General features: G+C 34.8%; 1 protein-coding gene across 2 annotated transcripts; it reads left to right on the plus strand.

Moving 5' to 3' along the window:
- Window positions 1–1415: 1415 nt before the first annotated feature.
- On the plus strand, window positions 1416–15920 carry LOC117318430 (fanconi-associated nuclease 1-like). 2 transcript variants are annotated; one of them, XM_033873419.1, is made up of 15 exons: window positions 1416–1515; window positions 3975–5279; window positions 5451–5591; window positions 6505–6709; window positions 7798–7935; window positions 8981–9079; window positions 9509–9643; window positions 10546–10774; window positions 11470–11631; window positions 11972–12131; window positions 12607–12803; window positions 13520–13615; window positions 14358–14486; window positions 14833–14938; window positions 15436–15920. In XM_033873419.1, the coding sequence occupies exons 2-15, from the start codon at window positions 3980–3982 to the stop codon at window positions 15486–15488; spliced, it is 3150 nt and encodes a 1049-aa protein (XP_033729310.1). In that variant the 5' UTR covers window positions 1416–1515; window positions 3975–3979; the 3' UTR covers window positions 15489–15920. The 2 variants fall into 2 exon arrangements, with proteins under 2 accessions (XP_033729310.1, XP_033729311.1); XM_033873420.1 differs by having other exon boundaries at window positions 1422–1467.
- The last annotated feature ends 988 nt before the right edge of the window (window positions 15921–16908 follow it).

Raw genomic sequence — 16908 nt, forward strand, 5'->3', positions numbered from 1 at the left:
TGCTTTTATTGAAAAATCATGTAGACAACATATTTTCTCTCTATACGTAACACTAACACATGTAAATGATAGTGTTAATGTAACATTGTGAAATTTTTAATTTTGAGTATTTTTTTAATGTGATTTTCTTGTTGATATATTGTTAATTGTTATACAAAATTATATTGTTGTTGAAATTTGAATAAAATTATCAATATTATACAGAAATCTGATTTGTAATTATATTTGTGAAGAAAATTGAAGAGACTTACAATGTATGTACAGGTATCGCTCAATGAATAACATGGTAATATTAAAAGTAATGAGCTATGGCATTAGTTTTGAACTTGGGTTATATTGTATTATTTTATTTTCAAAGTCATAAATTTCTTTGGGTATGAAATGAAAGAAACTTTGCAAATATTTTGATAAAAGCAGCTGTTAATTTTCTTAAACAGTCAAGTGTTTAGTGGAGTGACATGGTTTGTTGATTTTAGTCAATATGCACTAAAATTAATTTTAGCCTATAGGAGAGTAAAAATAATTTATTTCTTTAAAAAAAACACATTGTGAATACAAACTAGAGTCTACAATTAAATATTTCGGTTGTGCATTTTATCATTAATACGGTATCAGATCTAAGGGCGAATTTGTTCTCCTAAAACCAGTTTTAGTTTCGAACCGGTTCTGTAAACTTTCCATTTGTTGAGTAAAGCAGTTTCAAACCACATTTAAACTGAAACCGGTTCATTCATTTGTTTCTGATAAACCTAAACTAGTTTATTAAACCATTCAAACCACCACCGGTTGTGGTTTGGAAGGTTTCGTATCTGAAAACAAGATGGCGAATGTTGTCAACACACATGCAGAATGTGCTCTTGAAGTGCGCTACGTGCTCCAAACTTGCCAGCTATGGCTTGTAGTGTCATTTGACTGGACAAATAAAATATAAATTATAAATATTTAATAATTGTTTTCCCATTGGTATGACAGTTTTCCCTTGTGTTTGAAAGAAAGTCTGCTAGAACTGCATGCGTTTCCCTGTCATTGCATTGTGGAAGTATGTCTTCAACATAATTTGGGATTCGGGGGATTTTTGTGCGTTCAGGAGGTATTAACGTTTCAAATACTGCTCTGAAGTTTTTTCTCCCAAAGACACCACATTGAAAACTAGAATTTTGCATTTGTTTCTCAAGAGCAAACCAGTTTTAGTTTACAAACCGTTTTGAAAACCAGGTTTAAACCATAAACCCAAACCTAAACCAGTTTATTTGCAACAAATTTGCCCTAAATTCAATCAGAACCCCTCGTTATTTTCCACGAAACTAGACGCACGAAGATGAGGTGTTCCGACTGTTTTTAAATTAGATTATTTGATCTGGGTTAGTTGGGCGCTTTACTTTAAAGCGAGTTTTGTTGAAGTGTTTAAATGAATCTGATTTGTCGGAAACCAGCGCCAAGTTTATTTGGACATAAACAACAACGTGTGTAGGTTGTGGATTTAGGTGTCGATCTCCCCTCTAGATCTGTTCACTTGTAAGCAGTCTATAGTTACTGTAGCTAGATATGGACTATCTTATCACGTTTGATTTGTAGGTACAAGTACATGTCAGTCGCTGTACGTCGATCCCTCATTCTGATTTTTTTTGCTGAATCGTGGATTTCATTTTGGTCCAGTGAGAATAAATAGAATCTACTCAATGTGGAGGTTCAACACGACGAGGAACTTTTGACAGGTCGCAGACTACGTCAGATTATAAATCGACCGACCAGCAGCCTCGCATGCTACTGTATAAGGATTTAGATACTCCAAATTGTTGGACATAAACAGATAAACCTGGCACCATGCCAGAGCTTATATTACTACTAATGTGAAAAACGTGGAATTCTCCGACATCGTTTGGTGTCGCTAAGGTTTTGGTGCAGGTTACAAATATTGACATATGTTAGTTTATTGGTATGTGTATATAACCATCCGTAAGTTTTAATTCTGCACAACCATAAAATTTCTTTCGCAATAGTTCATCAGTGCACAAATACAAAAGCGCACGCAATGTCAATATTTTCACACAGAAACCAGATAATATACTGAACAATATAAAAAAAATTGTTTCATTCTTTTTTGAAATACACAATTCTAATTAATTCTGTTGAGGAAAAGGTAAATTACGAAAAACAAAATTTAATAGAAAACGTGCTGAAAAATTGCAAAAGTGCGAGGGCTAGTAGAAAATTTTCAGAAGTGTACACCTCCAAGGTAAAATAAAATCTGGCATGACATAACATTTATGGATAAAGGATATATTCATTTACCCCACAAAACCCATTTATTGATGGTTTATTATTGTGAGAAATTGAGTTAATGGGCCATAATACAATACTAAATAAATAAATAAATAAATAAAGAGATTGGGAGGCTTTGTTGGCACTAGGAACATGGGTTGTGTGTCGATCGAGTACAGAGACTGTGAAGGAGGCAGTACAAATGTAGCTGTAAAAGAGGAGAGCATGGATCAACTTGCTAGTTCATGATCCGGCTAGCAGAATTTCCCTTTAGCCTTAGTGGTAGAATGTCCATATGGAGACCAAGAGCTTGTTGGTTCAAATCCATGCGTGGGGAAGATGTTTGTCATTATACTCCTTCCTAATATACTAGTACATATAGTTGTAAAGTCTCCTTCATTCAAATAAAAAATCAAAAAGTCTTATCAGAGCCACAGTTGTATATGAAATTGCAGCTAAGGAACATGTATTCCCAAAAAATTCATCTTAGAAATGTTGTACACAATGTAGTAAAATGTGTACGATACAATTGTACATTATATATGTACCTTGATCTTATAAGCTCTCATGCAGTACTAGTCTAGAAAATATATCCATCCATCCATATTCCACAAATATATACATGTACACACTTAATTCATATATTGTGACAATATCAGTGATCAATTAATTTCGCAAGTCCCTTTCAATTGTGCATTGCTAAAAAAATGAGTTGCACAATGTTAAATTTAAATATATCGAGAAACTCTATTCCATCAAAATTCTATGAGTATGGGACCGGACTTGCATGTAGATTTATCACTGAATTGTGATGTGATTGACTGATGATCATGCTGCAACAATTAACTTTGGACATAACTCCCTATTGGTGTCCTGGTAAAAGGTTACAGTTTAAACTTATTTTATTGTCATTTGAACAAAAGGATAGGGCACAAGTTTTTACAACTTATAAAAGCCCTCTCCCAATATACAATTAAACAATACAACATTCAATGGCCTAGACAATATAAATAAATTTACATAAAAACACATTATATATATACCAATGATTTGATAACGTTGTACATCGTGTCAAATCAATATGTAATTATATAAGTTAAAACACATTTCATAAAACTTTTATTACGGGAAAATCACAAAAATATCCTAAAATCAATTAAAAATTTTCATTTTTTTTTTGGAATTTTTATATGCATATAAGCGGGAGTCGGTGTTTTAGTCGATGCAATTACACGGGATTAAAATACAAAGATAAAGAAGAAGAAAATCGGGACCTGAGAATTTTATGCAAATAAGCGGGTTATTCAAATAAGCGATATGCAAATAAGTGGGCTTCTCTGTATTTATAAATACATGTATGTAAATATGTACATGTATATCTTAAAATCTTTTGCTGGACTTGATATAATGATGCACATACCTGAAAATACTTAAGTTTATATTTTCGGCATTCAGTTTATTGCCATACATTAAAACATTCAAAGTTATATTAATATTCAAGTTTCTTGAATTATCAAATAAAACATCCCTGCAATTTACATAATAATTACATTCAAAGAAAAAATGATAGACACAGGTAAAGGGTTGGTGTATCTAGTGGTACATGTATTTCGATTGTTTCCACTTTGAAGTTACTCTGAATTGTGTTTGATTTGGACTTTGTTTACTAGTAATAAGTAATATTATATATATGTATAAATATTTTTTTCCAGAAAACATGAAACCCAAAGGGATAGGGAAAAGTCCAAAGAAATGGGGAAAACAAAAGCAGAAGAAATCTCCTGTGAAAGGTGTTCAAACTATAACAGCCATGTTCAAACAGCAGACTGCTGGTATGTCGAAAGGTTCTCCAAACATTCCGTCCACTATTGAACAGGATAATTCCAGTACCAGGCCAAGTGATGACAAAGATTCTGATGATGTCACCATAGTTGAAGTGGAATGTAAATATTTTCAAAAGACCCGAAATAAAGATGATTCTAAAGTGACGATTCCAGAACCCACATCTCCATACTTTAAAAAACACAGAAATTCTTCAAGATTACGTCTTAAGAAATCTATGTCAAAGGAAAGTTCTGAAGGTGTTATTGTGGAAGGTAGATCAAATAATGAAATAAAAATTGAAACGAGTGACAATGAAATGAAAATTGACAGTGAAGAAGAATCTCCGTCGCAAAAAGAGAATAAGTTGAAAGTCAACAGTGACAAAGATAAAGTGTCACAGAATGCAAAAAGGTTGCTTGGGAAAAGAAAGTTATGGCAGGATGATGATGATTTCATGACGGAAGACAAGAAAAGAAAAAATTCTAAATCATTGAAAAAACAAATGAAGGAAGAAAGTAGAGAAAAGAACAGTTCAGATTTAGATCGTCTTGAAAGTAAATCGTCGATTAAAAAAAATAGGACAAAGGATTCGTCAAAGAGTGTGAAATATTCCAGAACAGTCGGAACAAAACATTGTACAGATGCTAAGACTGACTACGCAGGAAAGGACGCATCGAAACGTGTATGTGAAAATAAAACTTCATCAGAATTATTGACATTGAAGGACAGTACTCCATCTACATCATCTCAATCTGATTGCCAAACCAAACAGCACATTTCTGAAAAACAGAGTCTGAGTAAAAAATCTAAAAAAAATTCCCCAAGTAAAAGAGAAGCTAAGTTGGATAGTAGGAGCCAAACAGAGGAATCTCAGACAGTGTGTGTGGACATTCACAGTGATAGCAGGACAGAAATTAGTCAGACAGATAGTCAGACAGACAGTGTAATGATCATGAAGGACAGTCAGACGGACAGTCAGACAGACGGTGTAATGAAGGAGAGTCAGACAGACAGTGTAATGACGGACAGTCAGACGGACAGTGTAGGAGAAGATTTGAAGGAGAAGTACAAAACGCCATACTACCATGAAAACTTCAAAGTGATCATGACAACTGTATTAGGGGAGTCCGACTATGTCAGACTCTTCAGTGAAGACGATATGAAACTTATTGGAGAATTTCAAACATGCTCAGGTAAGGATCATCTAAAAAAAAAAAATGATTTTCATTGATGTAATTTCTGAATCTATAGGAAGCAGATCTAGATATAATGTTCTCATGCTTATAATAAATTTGTTGTGTTATATAATTACCGTTACAAATTCATTTTATTTTATGAAGTGATCATTACCATTTCTATTCCAGAATCAGCCCAGAAGTTGTATATTCGTCTGTTCTCCAGGAAGTTGGCTTGGTTACCAGCATCGAGAATAAAATATCCGGAAATAGAGGATGATCTGATTCCAGTTTTGGAAGAATTGGCCCAGCATCACCTTGTTAAGACGGGTAACACTCCGGCCCTCTCAAACAAAAAAGAGGACTAAAAAACTGAATAATGAATTATTCGGAATGGTTATACCCATATAGAATACTGTTGTCTTTAATACTAATGACTTAAATTAAAACCAGCTAATCAACTAAGAATTAAAAGAAAGATCTTCAACCCAATTTAATAAGGATTCATTATCTATGTCTTTTATATGCAGATCAAGATGATGGAAATAGGATGTTAAAGAACTGAATTGAAATTTGGTAAATCATACCTTAAAACAGCACATTTTCACTATAATAATTGTCAATTCATTTTAACGGCTCTCTCTGATGGATCAATTGGATTTTTTAAATTATTGATTATAAAAATCAATCTAATTAAGATAAAGGTGCTCATTCTCACTACGTTACATGAACATCTAACAACATCGCATAAGGGGTCACATTCTGGTGACCTTTATCTCAATATTTCACTTTCAGGTGAAACTGTCAATTTTCGATGTCATCGATCTCGCCCATTATTCCCATCATGCATATGAAGCTAACCATTTTGGTACAGCATGTATATAGCTGTAGCTTCTTGGACGAAATGACTTGAAACAGATTGACAAATTATATAAGCTATGCTCTCTAGTCATGCTATTTCTCACGTACGAAACTCACTTCCAAGATTCTGTAAGTAGTAATTTGATTGGTTAACCCAAAAGGTCATCCTGACTTGATCCCTTATGCGATGTTGTTAGATTTCATGTAACGTAGTGAGAATGAGCATCTATATTTTAATTAGATTTTATAAAGATGTGATATTCGTTGCATGTAATTTCTATAAAAATTTAATTTGGAGTCTCTCCAAAATAGGAAGATTGGAAGCATTATATATTATATACATGTATATTACTGTACCTATAAAACTAGTACTATGTTTCAGCTGAAGGTTTGACTGACCTTCAGGTGACATTGAACATCCTGTCTGCTGGAGATTTGAAGACTTTGGCTAAAACCTATCACATCAATGTGACGAATCAGAACAAGCCCGATATTATACAGACGTTGATGAAGAAAAGTAAACAGAACACGATCGGCTCCATGTTCAAGGTCGCTGGCTTTGGGGGTTCGAGTACCATGATTAACAGGTGTGTCACTATTCACATATACAGAATTTGTACCAGTACCTGTATCTATTCTCCTTGGGGTTTGGACAGTTGATAGAGCATTGGACTTTACAATCTCGCCGGATCTGAGATGCGAGATCTGAGGAGTGTAGTTTGATCCCTACCAGGGTCAGTTTGTGTTTCTCAGGAATCTGAAATCACACACAATCCTTTACTGATATTGTTGTGTCTTTAGATGTGTATGGTTATCATTGAGGTGGCCACTAGCTACTACAATGAAAATCTGCCTCAAAATCATCCTAGCTGGTCATTGTGCAATAAAACAGGCACATGGTTCATACAGATGATTAAAAGTGCTGAAATTTGGGGAGAGTGCTGGAAAAGTGTTGAAATTTTGGAATTTGCTCTTACACAAGTGCTTGAAAGTACTGGAGTTCATGCTCGCTGTAAAAATGCATTTTCAGGTTTCAATAGGTCATGATGAGAAAATGATCAAAATATTTTTTTTTGATCATTGGCATATTTAATTTTAAATCAATTTTCGATGATATCCAGATTTCAGTGTTTGGCTATTTATTACAACCACAGTCTTCTGAATAATTAAATTACATGACTTAATCCTGTTACTTTTATCATGTTAAAAAAAATCACCTTAATTCCCTACAAGTCTGGACAAAATAATGCACCTTGAAAAATGAGAGAAAGTGCTTAAAAAGTTCTTGAGTTCTTGTCATGAGGCCAACAAAAACTCTGAATAAAAATGTTGACTAAACATGTAAGAAGTTTGTACATAAACATTGTAGCTTGTCATTATATTGAATGTGTTTTAATTGGTCGATCTTTAGATTTTCAAGCAACTATCACTCGTGAGGGGACTTCCATAAAGTTATATGCATTTATATTAGAATTTAATTAAATGGCTTTTTTTTTCAAAAACAAAATTAACTGCAACCAACCAAATTTCAAAATATTTAAATCGAAATCTTCAGTTTTAACAGAATTAATTGTCTTTAATGTATAATGTATTAAATAACTATAAACAATTTTTTTAAAGCTTTCTTGAAGGGTTCTGCTGAACTAATATTGAAATTTTAATGTTTGTTTGACAGAGCCAAGAAATTACTGGGGGGCTGTGTACACCTGATGGAAGAGCCAAGAACCGTGTTCCTGAGGCTGTTGATGCTGTTCTCTTTAAATGACACAATTTTGGATGAAGACAATGGCACTGGTAGTCAGGGTCAACAGCTGTAAGTCACCATAATGTCGTTATATTATTGGTGGTAATCTATCTAAGATACCTTGTAATAGTTAAATCTTCTTTACTGGTCCTAACATTTAGTCTTTATGAGTGTGGCCCTTGGTTCCTATGATTTAGGACTGTGTCCCTTTGTTCCTGTGCTTCAGGACTGTGGCCTCAAATTCCCATGTTTTAGGACTGTGGCCTCAAATTCCCATGTTTTAGGACTGTGACCTCGAATTCCCATGTTTTAGGACTGTGGCCTCAAATTCCCATGCTTCAGGACTGTGGCCCTTGGTTCCTGTGCTTTAGGACCCTATCCTTCAGCGAGCCCTTTCTTCAGTATATCTTCTTACCATTTCATTGCGGAAAATTTTATTGTGAAGATCTTAGCAGAAAAGGTATTAGGCGCCAGGCAAAGCCTATAACAGCCGTCTCCCTGATATAAATTCTTATCCTTACCACACACTGATGTTTGGCATTAGTATTGTTTTGAGATGTTGAAAATTTGATCATTTATACATGTTGACAGACAAGATGTAAATACAGTAGGAGACCAGAGCAGGGCTTTAAGTAGTTTTCATCCAGAATTAGTTCTGACCCCTGTGTTTGTAGGGACACAATTAAAATGTATTTGACATGTTTTGACTCTTCAGATTTGATTTCGGAAAATGTTAAATGTCAATCAACAGCTGTGCTGAGTAAAAACAAAACAAACTAATACAAAGTATGTGAATTTTTTTATTGTGCGGCACTAATTGATAATTTAATTCTTAGCTATTTTTCCTTGTCCGACAATAAGACAATTTACCAATGTGAAATATTTTCTCTATTGAGCTTTGGTTATTCAGATGATGGTTATAAAGCCCAATGCAATAACTTGTTTCAAAAAGATCTTCCTTGAATTCATGGTATCATTGTTCAATGTGCCTTCATTCAATTCATGTATGATCATATTGTTATGAGAAGAAAAAAAGGTCATTTGAGAGATTAAGTTTTAGGATGCCCTCAAATGAATTGATTAATATTAATGAATAAATTATCTAATTTTCCAGGTTCCAAATGCTACAAGTAAACATAGGAAAATTGGTGTATCCAGCCTACACGGTAAACAAGAACAGTGCTATATTTGGGGACAGGGACACTTTCCTCAGGTACGAACTAGAAACAAAAATTAACAAATATAACCTAGCGATCCGTCAAACAATGGGGAAAGAGTTTTGAAAATATTATTTAATATATTTTTATGCAAAAAAGAGTGACTGAAAGGACGCTTCCTTGTGGTACACCCTGCGTCTAGGGACAAATGTACACCTGTATTAGGGGACAGGGAGAGTTTTCTCAGGAACAATCTAGATATGGAATTAACATGAGCATGTCTGTATTTTTGGACACTTAATTCAGGAGCAGTTTAATTTGAGAAATGAATTCGCGATATTGAGGTAAAGCATTATTTCAAAAATAATTTAGTAGCCTTAAGATATATTATCTCATATTGAATTCCTGTTCACAGTCAATCTTGACACAGCTTTGATTATGATATTGGTAAAAATTTTACTGAAATTGTATTTATTTGGAACCAGGTTCGCCAATGCGGTGACAATGGAAAGTGATATACTAACAAGGATAGAGAAAAAAGACTTTGATCGGGCGTTTGATATCTACCAATCGGCACACACAGAGTATGACAGACTATTACAGGATTCCGCTGTACTGAGGTAATTTTACTCTGTTAGGTATTAAATAAACGCATCAAAAGCCTTACTCCAATAATATTAGAGGTTTACACGACAGGAAACTTTTGACAGGCTGTCATGTATAACCTCTAATCACCATCGCACGTAGAACCTGTTGCAGTGACACCTCTAATTGAAATCGCTTAAAAGTTATAATAACTCACATTTTATACGATGTGACTTACATAATTCTATAAACACAGTTAAAATATTGTGTCCATATCTATATCCAAAATCAGTGATTATAAGCCTCTCTTGTCGTTTAAGCGTAGGTCCCATTTGTATATACCGCCATACTTGTTTTGACGGTGGCTTCTCAGGGTTATTTCCGGTTAATAAAAATTTGGAGGTGAAATAGACGAAACAAACGAAATGCTGTGAAAATATTGCGTTACACTATCCGTTTTATTATTTTTGTATTCCGTATTTTATAATAACCGGATTTAGTGACCCAGTATTTGAACACAGTGGGTTGCAAGTGAATTATTGTGGATATAATTATATTTAAGAGGTGTCCATCAACAGTTTGTACATAAATGGATTAATACTTTATCAACAAGTAAGTGTACACATAGTTGTTGACATGAATTATCGTTCTAGATGGTTTATAACACTTTTTTTGTCGCGCCCCAGAATCAGGGCGCTGGCAGCTACAAGAAACATACGCTGATGGGATATGAGGTCGTAATATCCACCAATCAGGTGGAATAAGACCTCATATACGTATAGGAGTAAAAAAGCCTTTGCCACACATTGGTCTTGTAGCTCACTTACAGTAAACATGGTTATTTTGGGGGTGAGGGGCTAATTTCTCGATTTTGATATGTAAATTATACATAGCGTGTGGTATGTTTGAGTGATATTTATCTCTTCCTTTGTACCAGACATGACAAAAATCTGCCAGATTTCCTCCGGTCCTACACAGCGTGTGGTGTGTGTGTCCGGGTGATGAACCAGGGGGTGGAGATACTTCAGCGCAGGAAGAACTATACACAGGCAGTCCAACTTCTGGAGAAGTTACTGAGCCAGCAAACCTACTGTGTAACTTACCGCGGCCACTGGTGGGAACGTCTCGCTCTCAACTATGATGCTCACCTTAAACAGCAAGCTAAGGTACATTTAAGCATTGAACGGCTTTCAGTTGGCATTCATAGTCAATATGAATGCCAACTGGACAGAGGCAAATTCCATGAAGCGCGCTAGCGTTGAATTTGCCTCTGTCCAGTTGGCTTTCATATTGACTATGAATGCCAACTAGAAAGCCGTTCAATGCTTATATTTACCATCTGCGATTTTTTATTTGTCATGCGATTTTTTTTGAAATTTTCAAATTCAAATTTCAGTTGGCAGTTCATAAGCTGGTGAACTCACAACTGAATTGGTAGGGTTATATAGTGGCAGTGCCATACAATGGTAAATATATATCTCACAATAACAGCCAGCTAAGGTACACATGTGTCTCACCTTAAACAGCCAGCTAATACTTATATGTCTCATCTTAACAGACAGCTAAGATACACATATGTCTTACATTAACAGACAGCTAAGGTACACATATATCTTACATTAACAGCCAGCTAAGGTACATATGTGTCTTACCTTAACAGCCAACTAAGGTACACATGTGTCTCACTTTCACAGCCAGCTAAGGTACACATGTGTCTCACTTTCACAGCCAGCTAAGGTACACATGTGTCTCACCTTAACAGCCAGCTAAGGAACTTAATCTCTGTATCAGGTTACGATAGCATGTGATTTTGCAAAAACATTTCGTGAAAGTTACTGTATATTTTCCTTTCTTGACTCAGACGCTGAAGTGTATTGGTGAAGCCCTGGAGGACAAGTATGTCCGAACAGGACACAGACTAGCTCTGTTTCAAAGGGCAGAGAAAATCTGTACAGCTCCCAAGTCAAAGTTCAGAGAACAACTGCTCACCTTTCACCATGAACCGGTCGTAGACTACCCTGAGGTACAAATATGTTAAATTTTCAGGGGGAAATTTGAACAGTCGTCAATCAACTACATATGTGTTTATTCAAAGGAAAATTACAAATTATATTGATTTCTCGTTAGCAGATTGACTGTAGATAACAAAGTGGAAGAAATAATGATCTGTGAAGGGTTGTAATAATCTTTTAACTACATTACCGTATTACGATTTTGAATATTTCCTGACAATTGACAAAAAGTTTTTCAAAATTAAAAAAAAATATTCTTGGAACATTTTTTAAAGTTTGAAAATGAGTCATGTATACTGTATATTTGAATTATGATTCTTTTTAAACATGATTATATATGTTGTTGTTCAGGTGTTTCTGGATGGTAAAGTGCTACCAGACAATGTACCTGGGGCGAAATTTCGTTTCCTGATATCGACACCAGGGTCGGAGGATGATCCAGACAACCTGACATTTTGTGGAGTGGAACAACTTGTGATGGAACACTACCGTCAGAACGGATATACAGATGGTCAGTATTTCAAGGTCAGAGAGGTCAGATATGTTAATATCTCTTTATAACTTCTTTTTAATTCATCATTCAAGATTCCAAAGGTTAAGGTATTGGGTCAGTCGCATGCTGAGATGAAGGTATATACTAAGTTTGTTTAAATGATCGACCTCGACAAACTTTCAAGGTGACATAGGTCAAATGTGCAAGAATTTATTATTATTAAACATGTAAAAATTGCTGAAAGATTTTCTGGAATCTACTTTTAAATTCAGATTTATTCAATTGTCACATAAATTCAGTTTCCAAGAAAGTCTTAACTTTATAGCTGCAGAACAGGTGAACGATTCAGGACCATTTGACCTCTTGTTTTCTTTTGTCAAGGAAATAATGGATTGGTACATTTTGAATCGATACCTGGATTAGAAAGCTTTCACTTTAATTTGAATTATTTATGTACGCCATTAATTTAAAACTGAACTATATTTGATGTCAGGTTTGCATGCTGAAGGATCCACAGTTACGAGTCTGTTCGTACTGTTTTTCTGGGATGTGATTTACTGCGACATTCCGGACGCCTTCCATTCTCTCTACCAAGTGATGCCCCTGGACTTCCACAGTGACCACTTTTATGCTAGTCGTAAGGACAAGATTGACCGCCGGTTAGATATTCTGAGAAACAGTTCTATAGAGGCAAGTACAGAATCAAACCATTATATTGCTGTTTGTAGAGTATTCAATGAGTGCTGTTTCACTGTATCTATCCTGCAATAAGCTCATGCATAGTAAAAAGCCACCTATCTCAGTCTATTGCAGTTCTGTGAGAAGGTTAACAAGTCCCCTGGGCTTATAATAGAGTAAACATAATACAGTATACAGTTTGGAGTCTTGGTTTTTCATGTCTTGCGATTGCTGCCTCATCCGGTCGTGTCCCGATTCAATGTAAACACTTAGCATCGTTATTCTTCGACAGATTTTGCACAATATTTTAAGTTCAAATATGAGTATAGGTCAGACATCGTTGTTTCAGGGTTCAAAGTTCAAGGCCAAGGTTACACTCAATATATATAAAAAAATCGTCACCTGATTCAATTTAAACATTTCCTTTCTTTCTTGGATTTTTGTCAGACATTAAGCAAAGGTCACATAGCATCAGGGGCATTGATATCTTACAGACATTTCTAGTCTGAATGTACAATGTAATTCTTTCTCTGTCAATACATGTGTAGGTTATGAAGTTTCTTAACCTGCAAGAAATAGAATTTTGCGTTTTTGTATTAACAAAATGGAATTAAATTCTACGAATATCCGAAATATTCCAAATACCAGCATAGGGTATTTTGGACAGTACTTTTATATAAACTGATGAACTGTTTATCTTCAGCTGATGTTAAACATTATTTTGTCAGGAACTACACCAGATGGTGTCAGATGTCTGGGATCAACACGAGGGGGAGGCATGTGGTATGAGCTGGGACCGTTTCACTAGCGTCGACCATGTAAAGGTAGGGGACCGTTTCACTAGCGTCGACCATGTAAAGGTAGGGGACCGTTTCACTAGCGTCGACCATGTAAAGGTAGGGGACCGTTTCACTAGCGTCGACCATGTAAAGGTAGGGGACCGTTTCACTAGCGTCGACCATGTAAAGGTAGGGGACCGTTTCACTAGCGTCGACCATGTAAAGGTAGGGGACACAATTTGTACTCAATTGTGTAGCCAGGAAATCATATTACTACTTTTTGTCAAGCATGTGACTGAAAATCACGGAAACAAGATTATGGTGTTGCTTTTCTGTTGGCGACATCCAAATTTCACTTTAAAGTTTTGCTTTTAAATCCGTTGCTCAAAAAGTTGCATTCCAACTTTACCCAAACTTGGCAAATAGTGGTTTTGTGTTTAGCTCAGTTTCTCAGTTGCAAAAAGTATCAATGCTCTTCAACCAAACCTAGTATATAGTGGCATTTATTATGGGCATTTTAACCTAATATTTAGATTATTTATGGAACAAGTTCTGTAAAATAACAGATGCATTTTCTTCTTACTTGCCAAGAATTGTGACTTTTTGGAGGAAAAATGTCTGATTTGGATGAATTTTAGAATTTAATATAAAGTGATTTTGAGAATTTTTCTGTTTCTTTTGTATCACTATACATGCTTAATGTATCTTCTTCCATACTATCACTTTATGAACAGAGTTTTTTTGAGGTGATAGCTATTATTATAATTGTCTTTTTACTTGTTGACAGGGCCTAGTAACCTGTTTTGGTGGGAAGGTGATAGCTGGTATACTGGAGAGGTATGCTCGTAACCCTCGTCAGACTAGAGGTGGATTCCCGGACCTGACGATGTGGAATACAAACAATAAAACAGTCAAGGTTCGTTCCTTAACTACAGAGAAATGCTGGGGTTCCAGGCGGTTTAGGCCTGTAATGTTAGTCGGATCAAAGTAACTTGGACTGATAAGAAAAGAGCTACCAAATTTGTTGAAATGAACAAACCTTGATCTACTTTCAAGGTGACATGGGCGAGTTTTTTTAAATCTTATTTTTATACTTCAGAACTCAAGTGATCAGTAAGGCCCATGGGCCTCTTGTATTGATATCCAACATCAATTGCTTTTTCTCATTTTTCGTCAGTCTAGATTCAAATTAATGTTGTAATTGTATCACAAGAAAAAACATTTTCTTGAAATTATGGGTTGTATTAATAAAATAATTACAGATATGTGAAGTGAAGGGTCCAGGAGATCGTCTTTCTCAAAAACAGATTCTGTGGCTGAGTTCCCTGATCAACCTAGGAGTAGATGCAGAGGTGTGCTATGTCAAAGGTAGGGTTCAAATGATACAACTGAAATCTTAAAGATGATGAGGTTTGCTGTATGTCAAACTGGCACTTGAGAGTTGATATATATAGGTAAGGCAGTTTGCAATGATGATAGGAGGGGGTGAAATCTGACGAGTACACATCCCTTTTGGCCCTGTAATTTAGAAATTGAAGTAAGTACAGAACTGTTCAATGATAAAGGTAGATCTGAAATCCAGCAAATCATAAATCCAAGTGATGTCAGAGTAAACTATGTGTTAAAACCCCTGCTAGGAAGTTGTTGGGTAAACTGCAATTACTTCATCTGTTATGTCTCTGATTTTAATGCTGTGTTCTGTCAAAAATGTATTGCTATACATTTATATCTCTCTTCTTCACTTCTCATTGATGATGTCAGAGCAAGATATATAAAAATCTGTTTCAACTCTAAATACTTGAACTGTATTTTTTTTTTTTTATTTACATAGGATAAGTTTTTATTTTGCGATACTTTCTTTGTAGCTGTGAGTACCAAGATGCTGAAACATTCCTCGCTGACAAAAGGATCTGTGTGACGGTTAATGAAGTAACTGATGGATATTCTCCTGTGGTCCTGTTGTTGTGCAGTGCATGGCAACATCAAAGCAGTGAAGTGCTAAATTTCCAATTATTTCCAGTCTGATGAATCTCAACGTCAGTAATACACAGTAATATTGATAATTGTTTATCAATGTTGTATTGCAACACGAACCAAGTTCTCTTTATAGAAATTTTATTATAAAATTTTGACAATATTGTAAATATTGAGCATCAAAACAATGATGTATGAAGAATAAAAATGACAATGAAGAGATGACAAATTATTTATAAAATCTAATATGTAGAGACAATATCTTCGTATATGTATAATATGGTGTTCCTCCTGGACAAAGGAAGGACAAATATTAAATACTTACAACATAAGATAATAATGTTTTTTATTTTCTAAATTAATATATTGCACAGTGCCAACCTTGTGTTCTTAGTGATAGATTTCACACGTTTTATCATTATATTGAAAAATACTTCTGGAAAAAAGTATATTTCTGAGATCACAGACAAAATATTAAATAAATAAATGTTGTATATTACATTTTATAGTATATGTCCATTTTCAGCATCTGCTGAAATTGTTTTTGGAAATAACCAAGGGTTCTCTACAATATTAGCTGAACAGAGCAGAAAATAATCACGGGTCCTCTACAATATTTGCTGAACAAAATAAAAACACCATAAATATATAACAATAGTATTATTATATATAACAAAACAATAGATTTATAACAAAAGTACCATTCAAAATACTGCACAACATGTTACATCTAACTTTAACATGTATATCACAATCAGCCAAGATTTATTTTCTGCCCACACCGGCTGTGCAAGTTAATTATTTTAGGGCTATTCATTTAAAATATCTACCTGACCCCAGGACTCCACAAAAGATCACTTCTATCCATGGTTGGATTGCCCTCCTATTTCTTCTATGCAATTAATTAAATAAATTATATAGGAGGTACCCCTTAACCAAACCTGGAGTCCTGGGGTGGGGTAGACATTTTACTGGAAAAGCCCAAGGAATGGGATAAAGGGAAGTAACTCTAAATAGATTAGAATGCTGAGACTGGTAATACATTGCTGTACCTACAAGCAAAAAGCTTCTAGTCCCATCAATATATATATATTGCAGTTCAAATGTTTTATCAGTCTAATAAGCCCTACTTAGAATTGGGGATGAAATGTTGGTACCAATGAATTAACACAGAAAACATACATAAAAGACTTTTCCTGTTGACCTTCTGGAAATATATATAAAGCCCAGAGATTTACTGAATTCTCTGTACAGCAACATAATTTATGACAACTAATGAAAAAAAATAATGAAACATGTTTGACTTGATTCACAGCCTTGACGAGAAAGTATGACTGCACATGATCAGACCAGTTTAAAACATA

Source organism: Pecten maximus, unplaced genomic scaffold (assembly GCF_902652985.1).
Source record: "Pecten maximus unplaced genomic scaffold, xPecMax1.1, whole genome shotgun sequence".
In the NCBI taxonomy this organism is placed as follows: domain Eukaryota; kingdom Metazoa; phylum Mollusca; class Bivalvia; order Pectinida; family Pectinidae; genus Pecten; species Pecten maximus.

What these genes read in the sequence shown, in the direction of transcription:
- LOC117318430 (XM_033873419.1), top strand. Translation starts at nt 3,980, where the DNA reads ATGAAACCCAAAGGGATAGGGAAAAGTCCAAAGAAATGGGGAAAACAA. An exon ending in GCATCACCTTGTTAAGACGG is followed by an intron (nt 5,592 to 6,504) that starts GTAACACTCCGG and finishes ACTATGTTTCAG; the next exon opens with CTGAAGGTTTGACTGACCTT. An exon ending in TGAGAAACAGTTCTATAGAG is followed by an intron (nt 12,804 to 13,519) that starts GCAAGTACAGAA and finishes TTATTTTGTCAG; the next exon opens with GAACTACACCAGATGGTGTC.